This window comes from Orussus abietinus, unplaced genomic scaffold, assembly GCF_000612105.2.
Source record: "Orussus abietinus isolate OABI.00-Male unplaced genomic scaffold, Oabi_2.0 scaffold871, whole genome shotgun sequence".
Lineage (NCBI taxonomy): Eukaryota > Metazoa > Arthropoda > Insecta > Hymenoptera > Orussidae > Orussus > Orussus abietinus.
Window position 1 is genome coordinate 1 of NW_019395012.1, and position 22139 is coordinate 22139.

Consider the following 22139-nt stretch of genomic DNA (forward strand, 5'->3'; position numbering starts at 1 on the left):
GGGACTCTACGGGACTCTACGGGACGAGTACGTGTGCCACCAACGGCGACTGGTAGATGGTACCGCCATCGCGAGTGCGCGAGCTCCTATCAGAAATTCGTTGCGCCGCCCTTGGGGACAAAGAACGGTGAAAGCTAACGTACGCAACCAGTGGGCAGCACACGATGCGATCGCGCGATCCTGCCCGTGAGCAAACTCCCAACTCATCTCTGCTCATCTCTGGTCACACTTTTGTTACTTGTTGCCACCGCTTATGTGAAAACGTGGTTCCCCATATAAATAAGCGAAAACATAACGTAATTACGTGTTAACAAGTTCCCGTAAACGTTTCTTTTTTTTCAGTGAGAATGTATATTTTAAAGTATTATGGCCAAATAGTTCGTATATTTTAATTTTTCGAAAAAAAATTTAAACTCAAATATTTAATATTGGTAATAAATATGAGGATATTTAACACACGTAAACGTAAAGATAGAGGTTAACCAAGAGGTCGCGTTGATGGTAATGGACACGTCATTGTTGGATTTACACTCAGATAATTGCATGGTACATACTACAAAAGTTCATAAAAATACAGGAATTCAATCAAGTTAGGGAACAATGGAGACGCTTTATCATCAAACGAATAAACTAGTTCAAGAAACTCAGCATCTGTTCTCGCAACTGGAAAGAAAACCACCTAACCTGGATTCAGTAGCCATAGAAAATGACATAGAATCAAAAATCAATAAAATCAACAGGTAAGCTTTGTTAGGACAACAGAAAATACTTAAATTTCCAATTTTTAGCAATGAGATTGCAACAATTTGCCATGATAATTTTTTATTTTTCAGTAATTGCGAGAAACTTGACATTCTTTGTCTGAAAGGTCCAGCATCGCAGAGGCAAAATGCTAAAATGCGAGTTGACCAACTTAAATACGATAGTCGTCATTTGAATGCTGCCTTGAATTCATGGAGACACCAGCAGATGAAAAAACAGAGAGAAGAGGCCGATAGAGAGGCACTTTTATCAAGGAAGTTTACTCCTAACGATCATGTAGACATTTTAATCGAACCTAACGCGCAATACAATGGTAGCTTGAACAATGCAGTTTATGGTGTAGACAATCTTATTCAACACGGGTCTAGCATTTTGGACAATCTGAGGTCACAACGAATGTCCTTGAAGGGGGCACATAAACGTCTAATAGATATCGGTAACACTTTAGGACTTTCAAATACAACGATGAGACTAATCGAAAAAAGAGCACGACAAGATGGTTTCATTCTAGTCGGTGGAATGCTTTTTACATGTTTCATAATAATCCTTGTCATAATTTATGTCGCGTGATCGTTCATTATGACGCTACGAAAACTGTACATATTGTTAAGTAAACATAAGAATTCAGAGGATGACCACGAACTTACGAAGTGATAATTAGAAACGGCTGGAATTGTACGTTATCGTATTAAAATTTCATAAACAAATCTGATAACAGGAGTATGTAAAAGTTAAAGTGGTATACTACATTGCAAATGAATATACATACATAAATTGTACTTTAGGTACAAGCGGATATCATTTAAATTCATTCTAAGCACGATTGCTTTTGGCAGAAGATTACATACTACTATAACGATATACAATATGCAATATGGTACGTACGACATATAATCTGGTACTGGACAGAATTAAAATTGTGCAATTCCTTTCCGCTCATATGTAAATAATATCATGGAAAGTAATCGTACCAATGCGTAACAAGTAATTTTTCCGTAAACCGATAAGATGTCGTAAATATGCCCTATAGGGAAGTCCGTAGCGTCCTTGAAACGACGCATGGTGTCCCGTGGTAAAGGAGCTTACGGTGTCCTAAAATTCATAGCTGTAAACTGTGGCCTTTGAGAAAAGATGGCTATACTCGTCTTCTCGATGGCTCGAGTAACCCAAAACCGGAGTGAAACCCAAGAGGATTCGTTTACGATCGGCCACGAGTCCCGAAGTCTGCGTCTGGACCTCCGAAAGGTCCCGCGACCTTTCCCGCGCGGTTCGCCCAAGTTCGTTAACGCATTTCCTCGGCATGCGGAGTCATCGTTTTTCGGTGGGAACTTGCTTTGTCGCGATTCCGCCGGGCATCGATGTCCCTGGAACTTTCTTTTCCGCATCCTTCCCCTCCACAGATCGAGAGGAAAAAGGCGAGGGCGTCCGGACGCTGCCGAGCGCCCTGGATAGGCCGCGCATCGGTCGTCTCTCGTCGAGCCGAGAAGTGAAAATTTTAGAGAGAGGACCGGCTCGGAACATCCCGATCAAACTCGAACGGTGGAGCGGGCTCGGTCGAAAAAGCGACCGACCTAGGAAGCTCTAGAGGAGGATCGCTGGCGTCCTTTCCAAGAGCCCCTCCAACGGTCCAAGGGACCCAAGTGGAGGGAGGAAGGCCCAGGGCCCCTTCCACCTCGGGAAGGCCCCCTTCTACCTACTCTGGGACTGGAGGCGATTTTTTGAGAAACATCACTTCGCCGACTACCTCCGTCGCCGTGCACGGCGTTTCGCCTGTGCTTTGGTTCATCTCGCGTGGAAGCGTCTCCGCGCCATAAGGTGACATTCGTCGAAGACCCGATCCGTTTCCGTCCGGTGGCCCTGGATGGGTTTGAATTCAGTCCACGTTTTTGATATCCTATTCGTGACTAGATCCACACTCATCCAAGGATACCAGATTTTGAACGTAGGGACGCACGGACGCGCACCCGAAGACACCTGGACTACGCCAGCGTCGGTACCTTCGCTCCTTCGAGGGGGCACTCGCGACGTGTTCATTGCTTATCGAGAAGATTATGTAAATATATGCGTTTATAGTTAGATGTACAATATTTTAATGCGTTCGGTTATAATCCGTGTAACGTGTTCACTGCCCGAAGAGTGCACGGGAGAGCACATGAGCTTAAGGTACTTTTCATCGGAGCTATTCCGGAACGGATATTTCCTAACGACGCCGTTTCCCCGAAAACTACATTTATGATTTAAGAAATGGTGAAATTATATTTAGAAATATTTCGATGTATGTACGCGTTCGAGATGTATCGATTAGAACATAAAGAGAGGCTTCCTGTCCGAACAACTGTATTGTGCTCACCAGGTACCTACGCTTCGTCAAAGAGACCACGTTCACCACGTTTGCCTACACATTTTAAAGGTAACTACTGACAATGGGGGGTTCTATGCTAACGCATTACGGATAATAATGTACGAATTATCGTATATTCTCATTATAAACAAACCAAACACAACGAGAGCCAACTTTTAGAGGTCGTGCAAACGACCTCTAAGTGCGTTATCCGAGGCGTCGTTGGCGTTGGAACGACGCGATCGCAGAATACCGATTTCGCGAGGCTTTAATCTACTTCCGTGAGTTTAATGAAACGCCATTGGCGTGCCGGAATACCCGAACAAGAGAAAGTGGAGTACAGAGAAGGAAAAGGCTCGTATTCCCGAGCTCAAATCGGGAAGGATCCTGCCGATCCCAAGCCAGTGGCTTCGGGATTCCTTTGAGTCTCTTTGTGCGTGAACACCTGCCGTCCTCGCCCCTCCGTGCGTCCCTCGGGGATGCGCGCGATTCCGGCCGGTCTCATACCTCCCCTCCTGCAACTGCTCCTGCCGGCTCCCATCCTCCTACTGGCCTTCCTGGATAACTGTAAAAATCCCCCTCCAGTTCCGACGACCTTCTCGGACCCTGCTCCGAGCGCCTTCGGGTGCCTTCGAGTATCCTCGGCTCTGTTCGACTCCCTCTCGACCACTCTCGACCGCGCGGCATTTCACGGGTCGCATGCCCGAACCCAAGAAAACCCGCCCTTCTGCCCCGGCGGCCATTATTATCCAACCCCGCTGGAAGTCGTTACATCTTTTTACAGGAAATTCCTGCCAGCCACGGAACCGTACCGGCCGGGTAGAGCAAGCAGAAATGCTTTTGAAGAAATTATATTTTTCTCCAATTGTAAACGATCGGTTAAGCAAAATAATACAGTGGCTCGATGCATGTTTGACTCTTTTTAACCCTCGCGTGATCGCAAACGACGCATCTACCCACCTATATACATAAGGTCATCGTCGCAACGCCATCGACGTTTATTAAAAACATATATACGTTCATGTTTTAATTTCATGTATTAATTTATCATATGTGTGTGTATATATATTCAGATCTAAGTACCTGTTTCAATACTTTTATGCAAAATTTGCGAAAAAAAAATGTTTATCACCGCTCTTCGATGAATGATTAGCACATGTGGACTATTGCACGATATTGCTAGTTTATAATCATTAAATTATTTCGCCCCCTTAAAAAAAGAAACATCTTATAGTTCTTGAAGGGCGTATAACTCCTTGAATGCTAAAAAGTTGTCATTGCACCGACGGATGATGATCGACGGATGTGTACATGGTTAAAATTTGTAATACTTTATAAACGAGTTTCTTCGAGTTTAAGTTCTCTTTTACACATTTGAAGACGAAACAACTTTTATAGAACATTTACAATATTTCTCCTACATATTAATTATAACACAAAACTTAATAAATATTTGTCCTGCAAAAATAAGTACTGTCGGTCAGCCGCAAATTTTATCAAATAGTTATATGAAATACTTGCAAAGGGATGGGATTTGATTATATATATGTATATGTTTTATATGGAATGAAAAATAGTTAATAAATACTGAAATACTTAAACGAATTTGCATACCTCGCTAAGATCATTTTTGTTGAGATTGTTTAATTTTAAAGCAGCAAAAATTATGCTAAATATAGTTATTTCGTAACGGTATTTTTACTAGAATATATATTTCTTTAATAGTAATGAATAGTATTGAATTCTTTTTCAAAAAGTGCACTGTTACGTTTATTCACGATATTTGTTCATCATCACAGAATCATGTGCCCTCTTTGTTGCTACCCTTCACTTACGTGATTTATTGGCTTACTAACCGAATAATGAAATACTCTCATTTTACTAGCAAATGATTTTCAAATCAAAGTAAAACTAGACACGACTAAAGAAAACCGCCCAAAACGTGAAAATCTAAGACTTTGAAATTACAGTTCAAAGGAGTTCCACATTTCATTACCATTGATCCTACGAATGAATGTAAAACATTGTCCTATAACGTTAAATAAAATGCATGCCTCGTAGTTTGTAAAACAGTTTCCTAACATAGTACTTTCACATCACCTCCTCAAATTTACCCGAGCTATCTATCATCGAGTAAAAAAAAAAATGGCCGTGAAGAGTACCTGGAGTAATCCTTAGATCCCTCTCCCTCTCTCCTCAAGGCACAAATCACGTGCCTGAAGCTTCCAAATTTAACTTTGCTAATCTCTCAGATTCATCCTGACACGTGGCTTCGGATGATGAGTCCGGACTCATTTGGATTCGGTCTATTACTTGCCTGATCTGAACTCGAAGCTCCATTGCTAGCTTCTTAACGGCGGCGTGGTTGTTTTTAAGTTCTTTGGTACACTCCAACATTTCGGCCCATGGCGCTGCGACCGTGTGGCCAAAATAAAGCTCTCTCCATAATTCGATACTAACCGGAGCTACACTTGGCCAAATGATCCCAGGGTTGGGATCGTACAGAGGATTTAGCCACGTCTCCAAGACCTGGGGTCGATTTATATACGACCAAAGGCTACAAGTGCGTTCCGACAAACTCATCTGGATTCTTTCAGCTTCGGTGTCGCCTAAAACGAACAATTCCCATGAAACGATCTGACTTGGACTGGAAAAGCAAATTAGATTTCCTAATGAATTTTGGCTATTTTATACGTACCGAGGAAAGTCCCATAGTTCGAAGAGTAGGCATGCTTGAAAAGTTCGGCAAGTAAATCTGTAGTATATTCAAAGCTATATTGAAACTGAAAATGTAGTTGATGAAGACAATCCAGTAAGAGTAGGAAAGTCGGTGCATGCAGTGGATTTTGTGACGACGAATGGTAAGCTCCATATTTCGTTCGTGTGAAAAAGGGATGACCAGCCTGTAACCATTCTCGCTCAATCAGAGCCTGCAACCCTCTGACTGTTCGACAATCGGGATTGAGAATTGTTTGTGTTAAGCTTGTGACGACTAAAGTTGAATCTCGACCGGCACCACCTAAAATAACATTCTGATATGATTCTACAATTAATCCTGAAATAAAATGAATGGTTTTTACATACCATGAACTAATACTGCGGCTACTTCTTGATGAAGACACTGAGCAGCTACGCAGGATGCATTTAATGCCCCTTGTACAGCTGACAGCCAGCCACTGTTATCGAGCCTTGACAGCCATTGGGAAGTTGAGCAGTTGGCATCATTGCATGCTTCGATTAACTTGAACAAGGCATCGGTCAGATTCGATGGCCTAGGAACAGGCTTGTGCAATTTTCTCCACTGAGGATACGCCGCATCCATTTCGGTGCCACCACCTCTTGCTCGGGCACTTTGGGCTTGATTGGAGGATCTCATATCAACGATGTACCTATGGGAAAATATCTGCATGTAGTAAAATTGAGTTCATCCAAGTTTTCCAAGACAGTTATTTGATTAATTCTACCCTCTTCGTCCAGGTCCTAAGACCGCGTTGAGCAGTCTTTCATCTTCCTTACACCTTCTGCCAGTAGCTCCACAGTTTGGTTGACTGCTTCTGAGCAGAATACTCTAAAGAAAAGAACAACAATGCTTGCAATAGCATTTAGTGGCAGAATAAATCTTAATTTTACATTTATTCTAAATATTTTGACAAATTTGCGTTAAAAAATTTAAAATGATTTATAAATCAATAATTAACATGTTTTCAATATTTCAAGTTAATAAAAACTGGACTCCTGAATTTATTCCATCTTAACATAGCATACCCCTCCTTCATGTCTGTAGCACAGTACGGGAAATCTCCCGCCATCTCTGAAACTAGCAGAGGACATAATGACTTTATCTTCGACATGACGGGGTACTATTACAGCCGATGGATAAGAATTACAGACTTTGTAGTCTCTATTCAGATAACTTATACGCCACTCGTCCGCGTGTGCCGCCAGAAGCCTGGACCATTCCGAGACAGGGGCATATGCACTCCAACCATCTTCTACTTGTTCTTTAGAGTTATTTACTAATTGAGGTCTATGGAAAAAGGGATACTGCATAGTTTGGCCTGCAAAGATAATAATACAAAAATGAATGCATTTAATTAAATATTCTTACGTCAAATTTGATAACAAACATTTTGTTCTCGGCATGCAATGATAAATTATAATTATGTGATAATAAAAAATCCTTGTCTTACCGCTTTACATTTTTTATTCTTCATCTTATTAAATTATTCTGAAGTGAATGGAATTGAAAATTACCTAGAGACATGAGATTTTCTATGGATAATGCAACATTTGTTAAATCATCCGTTGATCCGATGTCCAGCTGCAGAATACGAAAGTCTTTACATTTGAATATAATGCTACCTCCAGGGCTCTGACTGTTACATTTTTTTTCTATGACATCTATGTTCCTGTATAATAGCTGAAATACAAACGACCATGTCTATGTTTTTATAGGACACAAGCGGGAACCTGTACAACTTTTAATCGTAGTACAAAGTAATATATAAAATTATACCCAAATCTCTTTAGGAGATTCTTGTCTTGACGATAAGATCAAATGGTGCCCACTGATACACAGAGTCCCTTCTAATCTAGAATTCTTATTATTCTCGTCAGTCTTGTCGGTCAACACAACATTAACGACTTGTGGAATTAAGATTAGATCAGCGAATTCCATAACCAACGGTTTATGGACCCTGAAATGTGTTTAAATTATAGTCACTCCGTTAGAGACCTAGTTTTATTGGCAGATAGACATAACCCTTTCTTGACAATACCTGCAGTCCTTACAAAAGTTATTCTCTCGAACAGCGATCGATCAATTAATATAATTTTTACTTGTTTGATTGTAAAGATCCAATTTGATTGTACAACTCCATTTTCTGACCTTACTTGCTACGATTCCAAAGATTCTAAATACTGGATGACAGCTGACTGAAAGCAAGTGTTAGTTTTTTTAATACGTTTCGTAGACCGGACGGCTCGGATGACTCGGTCGATAAGATTGACGGATTTCAGTATACCACGTGATCCAGATATTTTATAGACTCGCTACTTAAAATCTGCGTGAAGGATTTATTTTGGTATTTTAACAGGTTTGTAGCCTGTCGAATGACGACCGGAAAATATGAATAGCAAAATCGAGAGCAAGAAGAATAAATTGGAGATGGCCACCAACCTCTCTCCGCAAATTTACCTTCTCTTTCTTGGATCATCTTCCTTCTCTTATTTTACGCCATTTTCTTTATTTTCTATGTTCAATCTAACCTCAATTTTCCTATTGAAGTAAACTGCTGTTGTAGTCATTTTTGTTCGTCGATCGACAGCATTTTTGTTTCTTGACCGATATGTCGTTGGCGGACGAATTACTCGCGGATCTTGAAGAAAACGATGATGAGGAAAAGTTTCTGGAAGAACCTGAACCCGACTTTATTTCTCCCGTTTCAAAACCCATAGAGGAAGGTTAGTGTAATTGTCATTGACCTTACACTGCAGTGAAACTAAATTTTATTTGTATACCTGACGTGTTCGTACTCGTGTATATATAATGCTAAATGTTTTATTTAACATGTATCGTATCATGCATTTCATATAGCAGAAATAAAAGTCACTTCGGTGCGAGAATTAGCAAAACTTCGCGATTCTTCACAACTACGAAGGATTATGGGTGAGATTGAAAAATACAGTAAAGTTCCTCGGAGATCGACAGACATCGTTGGACCAGTGGAATCGGATCCTGAATATCAACTTATTGTAGAAGCTAACAACATGGCTGTAGACATTGACGATGAAATAGGTAAATGTAAGATCATTCAACCGATCCGAGTATTAATACACTGTTTTACATTTATACCACTTTGTTTTAGCAACTATTCATCGATTTGCAAGGGACAAATACTCAAAAAGATTTCCTGAATTAGAGTCATTGGTTGTTGGACCCTTAGAATATGTAATGACTGTTCGAGAATTAGGAAATGATTTAGACAGAGCAAAAAATAATGAGACTTTGCAGCAATTTCTTACACAAGCAACCATTATGGTTGTATCTGTAACTGCTTCTACTACTCAAGGGTAAATACACACTTTCCTATTTGCAAAAATATCCAAAATGGTAAAATAACGATGTAATTATTGTCAGTCGTCATTTCATTTTGATCTTGAATTTAATATCAATGATTTTAATTATAGTCAGTTGCTGACAGAGGAAGAAAAGGAAGCAATTTGCGAAGCATGCGACATGGCAGTAGAACTGAATAATTGCAAGCTTAAGATATTTGAATATGTTGAGAGTAGGATGGCATTCATTGCACCAAATTTATCCATAATAGTTGGAGCATCAACAGCTGCTAAAATCATGGGTATGATTTTGTAACCGGTCATGTTACATTAATCGTACTATTAAAGATTTTATTTAAATAATTATCTTAGATTTCATAAAGTTTATAATGAAACGATGACACGTGAAAAGTCTATATTAACTGTTATTGCAGGTGTTGCTGGAGGCCTGACAAAATTATCTAAGATGCCATCATGTAATGTACTAGTTTTGGGGTCAAAGAAAACTACCCTATCTGGTTTTTCACAAGTGGCGACATTACCTCACACAGGTTTTATATACTATTCGGATATTGTACAAGATACTCCACCAGTGAGTAATTAAAAACAATGTTCTAAACCAAGTGAGATGCTCTATTTAATTAAATTATTTCTTAATGGCAGGATTTAAGGAGAAAAGCAGCTAGGTTGGTAGCGGCTAAGAGTGTTCTTGCTGCTAGAGTTGACGCCTGTCATGAAAGTACGGATGGACACATTGGTCAAATGTTTAGAGAGGAAATTGAAAAGAAGCTGGATAAACTACAAGAACCTCCTCCTGTAAAATTTGTCAAACCCTTACCCAAGCCGATCGATCCTGGTCGAAAGAAGCGTGGTGGTAAACGTATTCGAAAAATGAAAGAACGCTATGCTATTACAGAATTTCGAAAACACGCAAATCGCATGAATTTTGCAGATGTAAGCACATCCTTCATAATTACTTTATCATAATTTGAAAAAATTTATTTCGTTTGTAAATATTTTTGACACGCAGTCTAAAAATTAGTGATCAGAAGCAATAGTTTAAATACTTATTAATACGAATTATTTCAGATTGAGAACGATGCTTATCAAGAAGATCTTGGATATTCTCGAGGTACAATTGGCAAAGCAGGAACAGGTAGAATTCGATTGCCACAAATTGACGAGAAAACAAAAGTTCGGATATCAAAGGCATTGCAAAAGAATTTACAGAAGCAACAACAATGGGGAGGCAGTACAACGGTAAAGAAACAGGTCTCCGGTACTGCTTCCAGTGTAGCATTCACTCCTTTGCAGGTAACAACGATCGTTACTTATAACAATGATTTTAAAAAACATAAATACACATATAATATTGTAGTTCGTATTATGGCATTTAAACCAATATGCTAATATTAATTCACATTTAATCTGTATAGGGGTTGGAAATAGTAAATCCACAAGCAGCCGAGAAAAAAGTGAATGAAGCAAATGCAAAATATTTTTCAAATACTGCTGGCTTCTTGCAAGTGAAAAAAGTGTAAAACATTTCCAATAAGAAGTCTGTAAGTATGTGCAAATATTACTCGTTAAATAATCGTAACATCTGTATTTATTCATATCGTAACATATTGTCAGCATATTTTTCAATTTATTTTAATTAATGTGTATTCATTTTGTTTGGTCGTGTTCCAATTAAGTCGAAGAAACGAGATGTATTCGTGTAATAAGCAATTAGATTTAATAGCAATAAAATGACCGTAACAAAAAAGAAACGGATTAAAGTTGCGCATAAATTAAAATAAAAAATTAATAATTCAAACCTAACTTGTAATGGTTGCTTCCGTTGTTTTCATTGCCATTCTTTACCAAAGAAACGCGACCATTTATCCTGATTTATCCTGATTTATGCCAGATATAAGTAACGAATACCGAAGGGTCGATTCTGCAATTCGTCTAGTGAAATTACTAAAAATGAGCACCTCCCGTGATTCTATAGCTTTCGTCATGGTAAATATGTGAGATATTTCACATGAGACTATTCGACGCTTCTATGGAGTCTTCCGAATCGTTCGTCATCGACCAATCACACGTAGGAAGCTCTTCCGCTCGTTTCCATTGGGTCGCGTTCTCTCCGGGTTCCCGAGAGCGCGTTGCGGAACGCACTACCGGGACCCAAGATGGAGTCGAGCGAGCCCACAGCGGCCAGTCGGTCTGTTGGCTTGCGGCGTGCCGAGGGCTGCGGAGGACGGCAGAGGACGGCCATATTGTTTTAGCGGAGTGTTTGTTTTGGTGCAGCCTAAACTCTTGCCCGACGACTCGTAGAAATCCAGCCCCGTTTCAAAACTTGTGGAATCGTGCTCGTCGGCCGTTCGACATCGTCTCGGCGCTCGACCAGACCCAGAGGCCGGCAATCCCCGCGAGAGGAGCTCGAGCGCTCTCTCCCTCTTCGTCTCTCTCTCCGTCTCTCCCGGGGCTCGTTTCGTGAACGGTGAACGGCCCGAAATATGGCTTGCGCCACCCTAAAGAGGTCCCTCGAATTTGATCCGGTCCACAGCCACGGGCGGCCCAGCAAGCGACGAAGATGCGTCCCCATGTGCGCCTCACCCGGAGCCTCGCCCTCGCAGTCCGCGGCGAGGCCGCAGAACCCCTCGCCCTTTGGCGAGGTCGCCCACAAATTGACGCCTGGTAATTATCGCCCTAGGGACACGGCCATTTTTTCGAGCGATTCGGGGCACGCGGCAGGGAACTGCCGCCCCTTCCCCGGCCGCTGCTTCGCGATTTAAAACCCGTCCGGATGGACGGGGAGGGGAGGGCGCGTAAATCATATGGTAATGTCCCAACGGACGTGAGATACCAGTGAGATACGCTTTCGCTGGGGCCCCGCTAAGATTGATCGCCCTTTTTTTCTTTCATTTCGTTAAGTGCGATTCTTTGCGCTTACGTTAATTACTTAAGTTTTAATAGAGCTCCACTTAAAAAATTTTAATTCTAGACGCGACTTGGGACAGAAAGTTCAGGGGGCTGTTAGAATTTCAATATGCTTGGACCTTGGGAGAATTAAGAATGCATTATTAACTCCAGACGTTTCATGGATTGTATGCGCTTTATGGATAAGATTGAAGTTAGCAAGATTCCTATTTTGAGTTAGAACGATGGTGGCCATGTTGTTGTTATTAGATCGTGTGCAAGGTCTCGATGGCCTTTGCATGTTTCATCGAAATGCCTTGTGACTCATTAGATGTGTCTTTCGTGTTAAATCTGCTTGTTTTTCTGATTAGGTCAATGATTTCCTACCTGGCAAAAACTTACAATGTAAAGGAGATTGAAATTGCATGCGATCGATTCTTTAATTGAAAACCGACGTACGACTTACCATTTGGCATAATATTTTTTTATTATTATATTAACTCTAAACCTTTTATCTCTATAGCTGTCTGTCACAAAACGATTTAGAGGAAACAAAAGTGACTCGAATTACCGGACCGAAACAAATATTTGATTCTAAAAATACTTTTAATGGATCGATACTTTTCGTCGAGTCTCTTTGCATTAAAATAATTGATCCTTAGGGATCGATAAGAAGGGGTACCAATTGAAGATTTTGATCAATTAACCTTACTTGGTACAGAGAAAATGGCAGCTAACATCAGAGAGGAGATTCGCAGACTGCACCGACGCAAGCAGTTGCACTTTAATCCCCAGAGCAATGGTGGAGATTCATCGGATATGGAGGGCCCGGTCAGTCCTTCGAGTCCGTCAACCTCTGGCTCGCAGGTTCAACAATACAGTCCCAGTGGCAAAGAGAAACCACTATTTACATTCAGACAGGTAATAACCGTTTAGAATTTTATCTGCACATGATAAAACAGAGAGAAAGAAAATAACAATTGTAATGCTTTACAGGTTGGTTTGATCTGTGAACGAATGCTAAAGGAACAAGAGACTCAAATACGGGAGGAGTATGACCAAATCTTGAACATGAAGCTCTCCGAGCAGTACGATGCTTTTGTCAAATTTACCTACGATCAGATTCAAAAGAGATTCGAGTCTGGTACTGTACCGAGTTGTAAGTACTCGATTAATCAAATGCAGTGGTGAATATAATTTCAGAATTTCGGCTATAATTTCATATTCTTTCAGATTTATCCTAAAGATGGTTTCATACCTTTAAGAACACGTTTCTCCGAAGATTATTAGGTGAGCGTAGTGATAAAATTTATAAATTAACCATATTTTCTATGTACTAAGTACTACAACTCCTAGTTCTGCCTTAGTATTTACATAAAACACAGTAGCCATTGTTTTATAATAAAATATTTTTGCGTTTAAAAGTTCATATTAAACTGTTGTTAAATTCTTTCGTATGTTCAAAATTAGTCGACTTACTCATTAAGCACTTTAGATTTTTTTGAATGTAAAGGTATAAATTTATTCAATGAAGTATTAAAAAGGTATTACAACTTACAAATCAAGAGACTATAAAACTGCAATAGAAACTACGAAGAATCAAAAGGATGTAACCGAGGAAGGATAAATTGCCAGGTCAAATTTACATTGTATAATTTCTCTATGGCTATTGAATAATTTCCTTGCTGTTGCAGATTTCTACGATGTAAGTGAGAGAAATTTTGCTTGAAAACTGAAATATATCCAAGGCAAGCAGCGCCGCCTTGGGCTTGACAGGTCGACGTTGAGTAAATTGGAGGAGCTTCGACACACCTTGGCAGGGAGGGACGTCCCTGCTCTCGAGAGTGTAGTAGCAGTGTAAGTTAAGTAGGTTTCGCATACGAGGACGTAATCGTACCAGGAAAATCTACAACGTATACTATTATAAAACGAAACGAAGCAAAAAAGATGTCGCAAATGACAGTTTGTACTAGAGTTGGTTTGAAGGAGAAAGTGCGCTGGTATCAGGGAACTATGTAGAGTATTTGAGTGTGTCCGTAGAAAAAGCAACGTTATAGCGTCTCTTGGCTTTTTGCATCGACCGATGTCTACGAAGCCCTTCGGGAGGGTCGCCAATTCCTAAGGCGAGACATGCTCATTTAAGCACAAAACAACATAGAAGCATTTATCGACGAACTGAATTTAATGCGAGAATTTTGTACAGACGTTTGCTTCAGGTTTTCCACCCTATGATGTAGAAATTATGGCTCCAGGGTTAATGAAAGATATCCAACGATGCAGACTTTCTTTGTCAGCTTGTGGTCTACATAAATTCATAAGCTATGAATAACTTTGCGAACATCGCATATGGTGCAGGGTTGGAAGAATTCAAATTGAAAGAATGACTTAAAAATGTATAGAGTATTTTTTTAATAATTCTAATGCATCATCAAAGTTTTCCTTGACATTCAATTTGCGTGAACTTCAATTTTTTCTGTAAATTTTCTTCGCTGATGAAACATTTAATCATTTCTTTGTGAACGTTTACGTAAATCTTTTTTTTCTTTTAACACAAAAAGGTACACTATGAAAAGCACGTCAAAAATGGAAAAATTCTAACACTGCCACTTGCCGTTAAAATTTAGGAATCAAATTTTAAGGTGAAGAAATCGAATTAACAAGAACACAACAAGTATTTGCTATTTACCACTAGTACTTTGTGTATTTAAGTAATTCTTCATCTTTATTTTTATCGTTATGATCATTGAATGCAACCATTTAAGGTTAAGACTTGAAAAATCCATCGTTGAGAAAACAAAGTCCAGATCATTTGCTGGGTAAAATGTGACCAACCCTGATAATGTATGTTGAGAAAATTACTTTCGAAATGAGAGATGACCAGTGCAACCCTAAGGAAATGGGGGGGGGGGGGGGAAGAGGCGTCCGTTGTACGACATTGCCGATAAAAACTGTCAGTAAATGACAGACTATGTTCTTTCGTTGAATTAGCCGACAGCAATAGGTCAATTTTCAACTTAATGACGATTCCTACCAAATTATTAAATCGTCTTTTTAGTGCAACACCTCATTTGCGTTGTTAAAGAATTATTCTTAATGAGTATCTTTAAGTCATCGTGGCCAATTTTGATACCACATACGTTCTTCCTATTAAAAATATGTTTGTTGTAAATATACATTATATCGGTTTGATACTCATTCGTATTTTGATATAGGGAAACGCGTACATTGAAACCATCGTGAATTTTCGGCAAATCTATAAAAAGAATAAGCACAAGTTCTCTGCATTACACGTAATTGCATTTCGTTCAATTGCATATAACAAGAATCTCTGCCACTGTTCAACGCTGAAATTGATTAATATACTTAAGGAGTTAAAAATGGCATTAAAATGACGATTTAATCTTTAAGTGAGAATCGCGATAAATGGTAATTTGGTCGATTTCTGGAGTGTTGCGACGATTCGTAGATAAAGTGGGATCGAATGTAAACGTCTGAAGCAATTCGCACATTCGATCGGGAAACGGCACTACAAGGGAAGTCCATGGAGTTACCGTTGATAGTTTATTTTCGTACGAATCGTTCGCGAATCCTGCCCTCTCGCTCACGTCGTCTCGTTCCAAAATGCAAAGAGAGTTCGTTTCGGAGATCAGGTGTGTGCTCGTCTTACCCGCGATTCCGACTTATTTTTCTAAATGCGGTCGTTAACTCCCATCGCGAAAGTAAGACGGCCCACGTTAACGGGGTTTCAAATTGACCTGTAAACCGTAGCATTGTACGAAGCGCATTGTGTATAATAAACATTTGAAATAAAAGTTTAATACGATTTTGCGTAAACTTTCGTTCCCTGGTAGCAAGCGACTCTCGAGCAGTAAGGCGACGACTCGACGAGACTTACAGCGGCGACGTCTTAATGTCTGTGAGAAAAACTAGAAGCCGAACGATCCGTTGACGGATATAGATTAGGTGTCGGTATGTAATCTCTGAAAGCATTTGCCCGTAAATTTCAATTATCTCCGAAGGCTTGGTCTAATTTCGGTTTTTCATTTTTTTTTTCCACTTGCCTCCGCGTGTGCCATTTTTTAGCCACCGAATGAATTCGGCTAAATCGAGGTTCGTTTTGTCTTCTCTCGAGGGGTACTTAATTAAAACTATTTACGCGTATACATAAATATATGCGGTAACTAACGAAAGCGAAGGAAGGAACGTTGCACGATCGAGGATTGGGAGTCGTTCGGCATATATAAGTTTCTCGCTGCAATCTCAAACCATGGAGGGAATTTTTTTTTTCTGCGGAACGCGACTCCCGTAATGGATTCAAAGTTATAAGAGAGCTTTACGGGAAGAAAATTGAATCAAAGGAAGGTGAAACTAAACGTGCAATCTTAGGGTTTACAAACGGACATCTTATCGGTTTCTACCTCTAGATAAGTTTTGATCGATGCCAGTCACGGAAACCCGGACAAAACGAGGCTATCTAGAAATTCAGAGAGACATTAAGGCGTGTCTCTTGTCAGTTATATTAATAACTATACCCGATGCATTAATCGTGCCTATCATTAGAAGTTATTTATCTTGCGACTCTTCTCGGTACAGGCGCAACTATAACTTACCGCTGACGACCGTGGACAGTCTATTAGTTCTTAATGCAGATCTTAAATGCGACGCGTTTAAGTTCTGATTTTCCGATTGGACACATTAGAGGGGGGGGGGGGGGGGGGGGGGGGGAGAGAGAGAGGTGAAATTAATACATGTAACAATTTCGAGGTAGACGAAAGTATCGGTGCAGTCGTATTTTGTTTTTCTACGAGTTTCAAAGTCCAAGTATCGATGAAAGAAATGGAAAGAAAGGAGCCGAAGCACGTTAGAGAGTACTTTTGCTCAACGGAGATCCCTCCAAAGTGTCCATGGAGTTCTCGTCGAGCCACCGACGGGCAGACCTTAGTTTAATTATTAACCGAACCCTTTAACCCACGACATATATTTCAAGTAGTTTAGATATCCGGCTCTATATCCTGCCAATAAGCGTCGAGGAGGTAGTTAATTTTTCCTTCTAATTAAGTTTTCAACTTGTTGCGATTTAGTTGTTGACTAATGAAATCGATAGTCGTAAGGGATGCACAGTTGTCGATGACGTACCGTTAAGAGTTAAACGGTACCGAGGCTGCACTCGTAATCGCGATGCATCGCCAATGTCGACGATCGTTGACATTGAGATAACCCTCTGGAGAGAGGGGCGCTCTTACGTGATTTAATGCGAACGATGACCGAACCGAAGTGTTGAGTGTTTTTATTAAATAATTAGTTTAATTTCGCTCGTCACAGGTCGAGGTCGACGGAGTAACTCGATGCTTTCATCGATGCTTGGGGAGTTACTTTGCATCGAGGTGAATTTACACCTCTCGGTTACCGGCGCGCTCGAGTGCGATAACTTTTCTTACTTGCCTCTCGGGCAACGCGAGGGCATATCTTTGGAGGCGTTTTTTGTATTTTTTTCTTTTTCTAAGGAATGCCGATACCGATCGATGCTTCCGCTTTTCGTTTCAACGTGGAGAGACTCGTCCTCGCGTTTTACCGGTCTAGATAACGGCATTCCTGTCGAAGCTCGGGATTCCCCTATTTCCGTTCCTTGCTATAAATTGGAAAATCAATCGATATCCGTATTTCTCCGCTCCAAAGAATGTACAGCGACAGTTATTCCGTTCAGAAATTCATAGTGTTAATTTAGCTGCATTAGGTTATTCTTAACGCTTAGGAAAAAAAACACACACAGGCGAAGGGATCTAACGCGATCGCCCGAGAATTGCTCCGTGCGCGTCCTAAGGAAAGGTTAAATTAAATTAGTAAGTTTAAGCGACCGTTTTCGCCAAATCGATCGTTGGATCGTCAGACTAGGAGGCAGTCTTGAATTAAGGATTTAGGGCGATCTCCCTCGAAGAGTCGATGCGATGGGACTATTTCGAAAAATAAAATACCTCCGCATTATGTAAACACTTATTAATGAAATAAATATAAACCTTAAGACTGAACTAAAAGCCTCCTCCTTTCTTGCGAATGTACGGATCTGAAACACATAAATATCGCGTTAAGTAAACTTAAAGAATTAAGTAGCTTCGCTACTCGATAATAGCAACGTAATCGTATGACTCTTGTAAATTTGCAAACCGAGGCTGTAAGCTTATCGATATATCGTTTTCCACTCGATGCGATAAAGCGACTGAACTCCGAAAGGTCTTGACTCTTTTCGAGTTGATTCGATCGCACGTTTAATTTATTACGTAGGAATATTTTCTATTTAAAAATCCAAATATCTGTTAGCAATGCGATCGATTGATATCTTATCGAAAAGAACTAAGGTCTAAGAACTAATCCTGGGACTTGTCGTTACGGTAACGCGTAATCGCAGGGTGACGAGGACAACCCACCGAGAGATCCGTTCCGAAGTTAAGAAACGTTAGGATGGCTGTGCACCGCGAGGGCCGAGAGATAACTGAATCAGCCCGGTGGTGGGTGTAAGCGTTCGCTGCGAAAAGGTGCACTTTCATCTCATTAAAGAACTTATGTAAGGGGTAATGCCATTATTGGTATGGCTTCGAGCGCAAAGAGGAAGCCCTTCGCGGACTATATCAAGTTCGACGCCGTGCCGGACAACCTGTCACTTCTGGGCGGGAAAGAATCTTCCGCTTGCCGTTTCCTCTTACTCGATCATAGAGAAAACTCGAGCCAAATGTTTCCGCTCCTGTTTCTGGCCTACGTGGTGGCCATCAAGGTTTTCAAGAAGACCACCCCCAATGGTAAGTCAAATTGCCCTCGGGAGCGAAAGGCCAATCGAACCCATAAATGAAAAATGAAAGTCGGTGAAACGCTCTACCAGTTGGGGGCAGGGCTTCCGTTCCGTCCAGTTCCATGTATTTACCCTTTGATCGTTATCGCTTTATATAAGAAATTGATCGAATCCAATGTTCCTCTTTAGGCAAGGTCACGGTGTACCTTGGCAAGAGAGACTTCATCGACCATCTAGACAGCGTCGACCCCATCGACGGCATCGTCGTCGTGGAAAATGAATACCTCCAAGGGAGAAAGGTCTTCGGTCAGGTTCGTCGCTCCTATTCGGAACTATCGAGGAATTATGACCGGACGCGTAAACCGGGCTTGGGCGATTTTACCCCTTCGATGTCTTCCTTCAGGTGACGACTACCTACCGATATGGACGAGAAGAGGACGAGGTAATGGGAGTGAAATTTAGCAAAGAAATGATCATCTGCCGAGACCAAATCTTCCCGTGCAAGAAGGAGAAACAGGAGACCACTCCGATCCAAGATCGCCTCCTAAAGAGGCTCGGGCCGAATGCTTACCCGTTCCTCTTCCAGTTTCCCCAAAACTCCCCCAGCTCGGTGACGTTGCAACCCGGAGACGACGACCAGGGTAAGCCCCTCGGCGTCGAATATACCGTCAGGATCTACGTCGGCGAGAACGAGGAAGACAAGGTAATTCGAGAATCCGGAACGTCCACCTCGATGGGGGAAATTCGAGCCCGAACGTGACGATCGGTCGTTCCACAGGGCCACAAAAGATCGTCCGTAGCTTTGGCCATCAAGAAACTACAGTACGCTCCTCCGGTGCGAGGCCGGAGGCTGCCCAGCTCGCTGGTGTCGAAGGGATTCACCTTCTCTCAGGGCAAACTCAACCTGGAAGTCACTCTCGACCGGGAAATCTACTACCACGGCGAGAAGGTCTCCGCCAACGTCATCGTTACCAACAACTCTCGCAAAGCGGTCAAGAATATCAAGGTATGAAGAATTCAACGAGAGAGGTTACGCGCTCTTCCTTCGTTTCACGGATCCGGTTTCTATTTACAGCTCTTTGTCGTTCAACACTGCGAAGTGACGATGGTGAACTCTCAGTTCTCACGACACGTCGCTAGCTTGGAAACGAGGGAAGGCTGTCCGATCACGCCTGGAACTTCCTTTACGAAGCAATTCTACCTTGTGCCGTTGGCCAGCAGCAATAAGGACCGCAGGGGAATCGCCTTGGATGGTCACCTGAAGGTACCCTTCTCGCGCGCTCCATCGCGCTCCATCGTATCCTTCGAACTCTGTTTCTTTTCCATAGGACGACGATGTCAATTTGGCCTCTTCCACCATGGTCGCCGAGGGCAAGTGCCCAGCCGAAGCCATGGGCATTGTCATTTCGTACTCTGTTCGTGTCAAGCTTAACTGCGGCACTCTGGGAGGAGAACTGATAACGGACGTTCCGTTCAAACTGATGCATCCCACTCCCGGTAAGTGATTTATTATTTAATCACTTTTCGATCGAACCTAACAGAAATCGCGTCACTACCCGAAGGAAATAACTATCCGCGTAACTCTTGCAAGCACGAGAAAGACATTTATAAGGTTCCACGAAACCGCGCGAATTAGCCTTTTTGCCGTTAACTCTCGAATCGGAAATGTTCGCACGAAGTGAAATAACACGGTGAACGTTTCGTTATTTTTCTTACAGGAACCGTTGAAAAGGAAAAGTCTGCCATGAAGAAGAGTAAGAGCATCGACAGGGCCAGATATGAAAATTCTTGCTACGCTAATGACGACGACGATAACATCGTCTTCGAAGACTTTGCTCGTCTTCGTTTGAACGAGCCAGAATAAGCATTTCTTGTAAATTCCTGCCCCTTCCGATAGGACCTTTCGATATCAACATTTCTGAAAAATCTAGGAGGAAAGTTATACATTGTTCCGTTGAATCAAAATACAATTGCGAATCGTTGCAAAGTGTTTATTATCGAGCGTTCGGAGATCTCTGTGTAGGACGAACACGAGACGACGAAAGGACCTATTTTGAAGGTGCAAGTAACGACATGGATGCGCAGGAAATCGAAGCATAAGGCATTGCTAAAGAAATATACGTGCTAAATTCGATCACCTCAAGTTAAAATCATCTCTGAACCGTGGCACGGGTTTCTTACGAAACCCCAATAAAAGTAAAGTTCAAGAAACGCAAAAAAAAAGAGAAAAACTAGCAAAATCGTGTTTTCCATTCGTCCCGAAATTTCCGGCCGATGGTGGTGGTCGGACGGAAATTTCTCAGGCGAGCAAAAAAATGTTTTCAAGTAAGTTTAATTAATTAATCTTGTTAAACGCTTTCCCGTCTTGCCAGAAGTGACGACAGATTTATTCTGTTAGTTTTAGTTTGTTTCTAATGATTCTATGTGTCATTGTTACACGTCTTATTACATTGATTTATTACTAAGGGATTGTTCATTCCTTGTGTCGTTGAGTTATCATTGTACGGTAGTGAGAAAAATATATTAAATGATATAAAATTGATTTTTGCGTAATTCTTGACCCTACATAACATTTTTAGGGATAGTAATTAGAAGCAGAGATGAGTTGGAAGATTGCTCACGGGCAGGGACGCGCGATCGCATCGTGTGCTGCCCTCTGGTTTCGTACGTTAGCTTTCACCGTTCTTGGCCCCCAAGGGCGGCGCAACGAATTTCTGGTAGGGGCTCGCGCACTCGCGATGGCTGTGCCATCTACCAGTTGTCGTTGGCGGCTCACGTATTCGCGATGGTAATACCATGCGGTAGTTGACGGTGGTGGCTTACCATTATGGCAATCTCCCAACTCATCTCTGCCAAATCAGCTGCTTCCAGGTGATCCACCTAAACCTGCAAAGAGGCACAAAAGTACAGGTAAAACGGAACATTGAAGAAACACCAGGAAGTCTCCAGATTCTTCGAAGTGGCCCACCTAAAGCTGAAAGGGAACACAAAGGCACAAACGAAACCATTGGGAAAGCGAGAAAGAGACGGTGATACAAGAGCTAATAACTTAAGAAAGTTACCATTAAAGTCGAGAATATTTCGGAGTGTATAGATCTCGTATAATTGACCCAGTAAAAATCTATTGAATTATACATTACTTGGCGTGAGAAAAATCTAATATATTTATCTTACTTAAATGCAGACTCGAGAAAATTTCGTGAAAAAGATAGTTTACCGTCTCTCTCTGTCAATCCTGATAAAATACGTATAAAAATATAGGAGGGACAACGTGGCCAAATAAATGATGAT

General features: G+C 41.3%; 5 protein-coding genes across 7 annotated transcripts; 4 read left to right on the plus strand and 1 right to left on the minus strand.

Moving 5' to 3' along the window:
• Positions 1 to 170: 170 nt before the first annotated feature.
• LOC105703032 (Golgi SNAP receptor complex member 2) lies at positions 171 to 1541 on the plus strand. 2 transcript variants are annotated; one of them, XM_012431088.1, is made up of 3 exons: positions 171 to 501; positions 578 to 740; positions 834 to 1541. In XM_012431088.1, exons 2-3 carry the CDS (start codon positions 601 to 603, stop codon positions 1330 to 1332), a joined length of 639 nt encoding a protein of 212 aa, XP_012286511.1. In that variant the 5' UTR covers positions 171 to 501; positions 578 to 600; the 3' UTR covers positions 1333 to 1541. The 2 variants fall into 2 exon arrangements, with proteins under 2 accessions (XP_012286511.1, XP_012286510.1); XM_012431087.1 differs by having other exon boundaries at positions 171 to 740.
• A 2580-nt stretch (positions 1542 to 4121) lies between these two features.
• Positions 4122 to 8048, minus strand: LOC105703060 (myotubularin-related protein 9). The gene is made up of 8 exons (XM_023433595.1): positions 7882 to 8048; positions 7620 to 7800; positions 7358 to 7523; positions 6869 to 7161; positions 6568 to 6671; positions 6188 to 6492; positions 5802 to 6122; positions 4122 to 5712 (listed from the first exon to the last, which is right to left on the minus strand). The coding sequence occupies exons 2-8, from the start codon at positions 7779 to 7781 to the stop codon at positions 5312 to 5314; spliced, it is 1752 nt and encodes a 583-aa protein (XP_023289363.1). The 5' UTR covers positions 7782 to 7800; positions 7882 to 8048; the 3' UTR covers positions 4122 to 5311.
• Positions 8049 to 8426: 378 nt separating this feature from the next.
• Positions 8427 to 10941, plus strand: LOC105703061 (U4/U6 small nuclear ribonucleoprotein Prp31). 2 transcript variants are annotated; one of them, XM_012431147.2, is made up of 8 exons: positions 8427 to 8566; positions 8700 to 8900; positions 8971 to 9175; positions 9293 to 9462; positions 9595 to 9752; positions 9824 to 10114; positions 10250 to 10474; positions 10597 to 10941. In XM_012431147.2, exons 1-8 carry the CDS (start codon positions 8452 to 8454, stop codon positions 10699 to 10701), a joined length of 1470 nt encoding a protein of 489 aa, XP_012286570.1. In that variant the 5' UTR covers positions 8427 to 8451; the 3' UTR covers positions 10702 to 10941. The 2 variants fall into 2 exon arrangements, with proteins under 2 accessions (XP_012286570.1, XP_012286571.1); XM_012431148.2 differs by having other exon boundaries at positions 8703 to 8900.
• A 353-nt stretch (positions 10942 to 11294) lies between these two features.
• LOC105703063 (akirin-2) lies at positions 11295 to 16792 on the plus strand. Its single transcript, XM_012431150.2, has 5 exons — positions 11295 to 11845; positions 12789 to 12988; positions 13064 to 13226; positions 13301 to 13357; positions 13762 to 16792. The coding sequence occupies exons 1-4, from the start codon at positions 11665 to 11667 to the stop codon at positions 13309 to 13311; spliced, it is 555 nt and encodes a 184-aa protein (XP_012286573.1). The 5' UTR covers positions 11295 to 11664; the 3' UTR covers positions 13312 to 13357; positions 13762 to 16792.
• Positions 16793 to 18635: 1843 nt separating this feature from the next.
• On the plus strand, positions 18636 to 21390 carry LOC105703062 (arrestin homolog). Its single transcript, XM_012431149.2, has 7 exons — positions 18636 to 18858; positions 19038 to 19159; positions 19252 to 19551; positions 19627 to 19854; positions 19924 to 20112; positions 20177 to 20345; positions 20567 to 21390. The coding sequence occupies exons 1-7, from the start codon at positions 18651 to 18653 to the stop codon at positions 20710 to 20712; spliced, it is 1362 nt and encodes a 453-aa protein (XP_012286572.1). The 5' UTR covers positions 18636 to 18650; the 3' UTR covers positions 20713 to 21390.
• Positions 21391 to 22139: the final 749 nt, after the last annotated feature.

Coding starts and splice junctions, on each gene's coding strand:
- LOC105703061 (XM_012431147.2), top strand. CDS start 8,452: ATGTCGTTGGCGGACGAATTACTCGCGGATCTTGAAGAAAACGATGAT. Junction 8,901..8,970: donor AGACATTGACGATGAAATAG/GTAAATGTAAGA, acceptor ACTTTGTTTTAG/CAACTATTCATCGATTTGCA. Junction 9,176..9,292: donor ACTGCTTCTACTACTCAAGG/GTAAATACACAC, acceptor TTTTAATTATAG/TCAGTTGCTGACAGAGGAAG.
- LOC105703060 (XM_023433595.1), bottom strand. CDS start 7,781: ATGGAATTCGCTGATCTAATCTTAATTCCACAAGTCGTTAATGTTGTG. Junction 7,162..7,357: donor AGAAAATCTCATGTCTCTAG/GTAATTTTCAAT, acceptor TTATCTTTGCAG/GCCAAACTATGCAGTATCCC. Junction 6,123..6,187: donor AGCCGCAGTATTAGTTCATG/GTATGTAAAAAC, acceptor ATGTTATTTTAG/GTGGTGCCGGTCGAGATTCA.
- LOC105703063 (XM_012431150.2), top strand. CDS start 11,665: ATGGCTTGCGCCACCCTAAAGAGGTCCCTCGAATTTGATCCGGTCCAC. Junction 11,846..12,788: donor CGCCCACAAATTGACGCCTG/GTAATTATCGCC, acceptor TACTTGGTACAG/AGAAAATGGCAGCTAACATC. Junction 12,989..13,063: donor CACTATTTACATTCAGACAG/GTAATAACCGTT, acceptor AATGCTTTACAG/GTTGGTTTGATCTGTGAACG.
- LOC105703062 (XM_012431149.2), top strand. CDS start 18,651: ATGGCTTCGAGCGCAAAGAGGAAGCCCTTCGCGGACTATATCAAGTTC. Junction 18,859..19,037: donor CAAGAAGACCACCCCCAATG/GTAAGTCAAATT, acceptor GTTCCTCTTTAG/GCAAGGTCACGGTGTACCTT. Junction 19,855..19,923: donor AAGCGGTCAAGAATATCAAG/GTATGAAGAATT, acceptor TTCTATTTACAG/CTCTTTGTCGTTCAACACTG.
- LOC105703032 (XM_012431087.1), top strand. CDS start 601: ATGGAGACGCTTTATCATCAAACGAATAAACTAGTTCAAGAAACTCAG. Junction 741..833: donor AAAATCAATAAAATCAACAG/GTAAGCTTTGTT, acceptor TTTATTTTTCAG/TAATTGCGAGAAACTTGACA.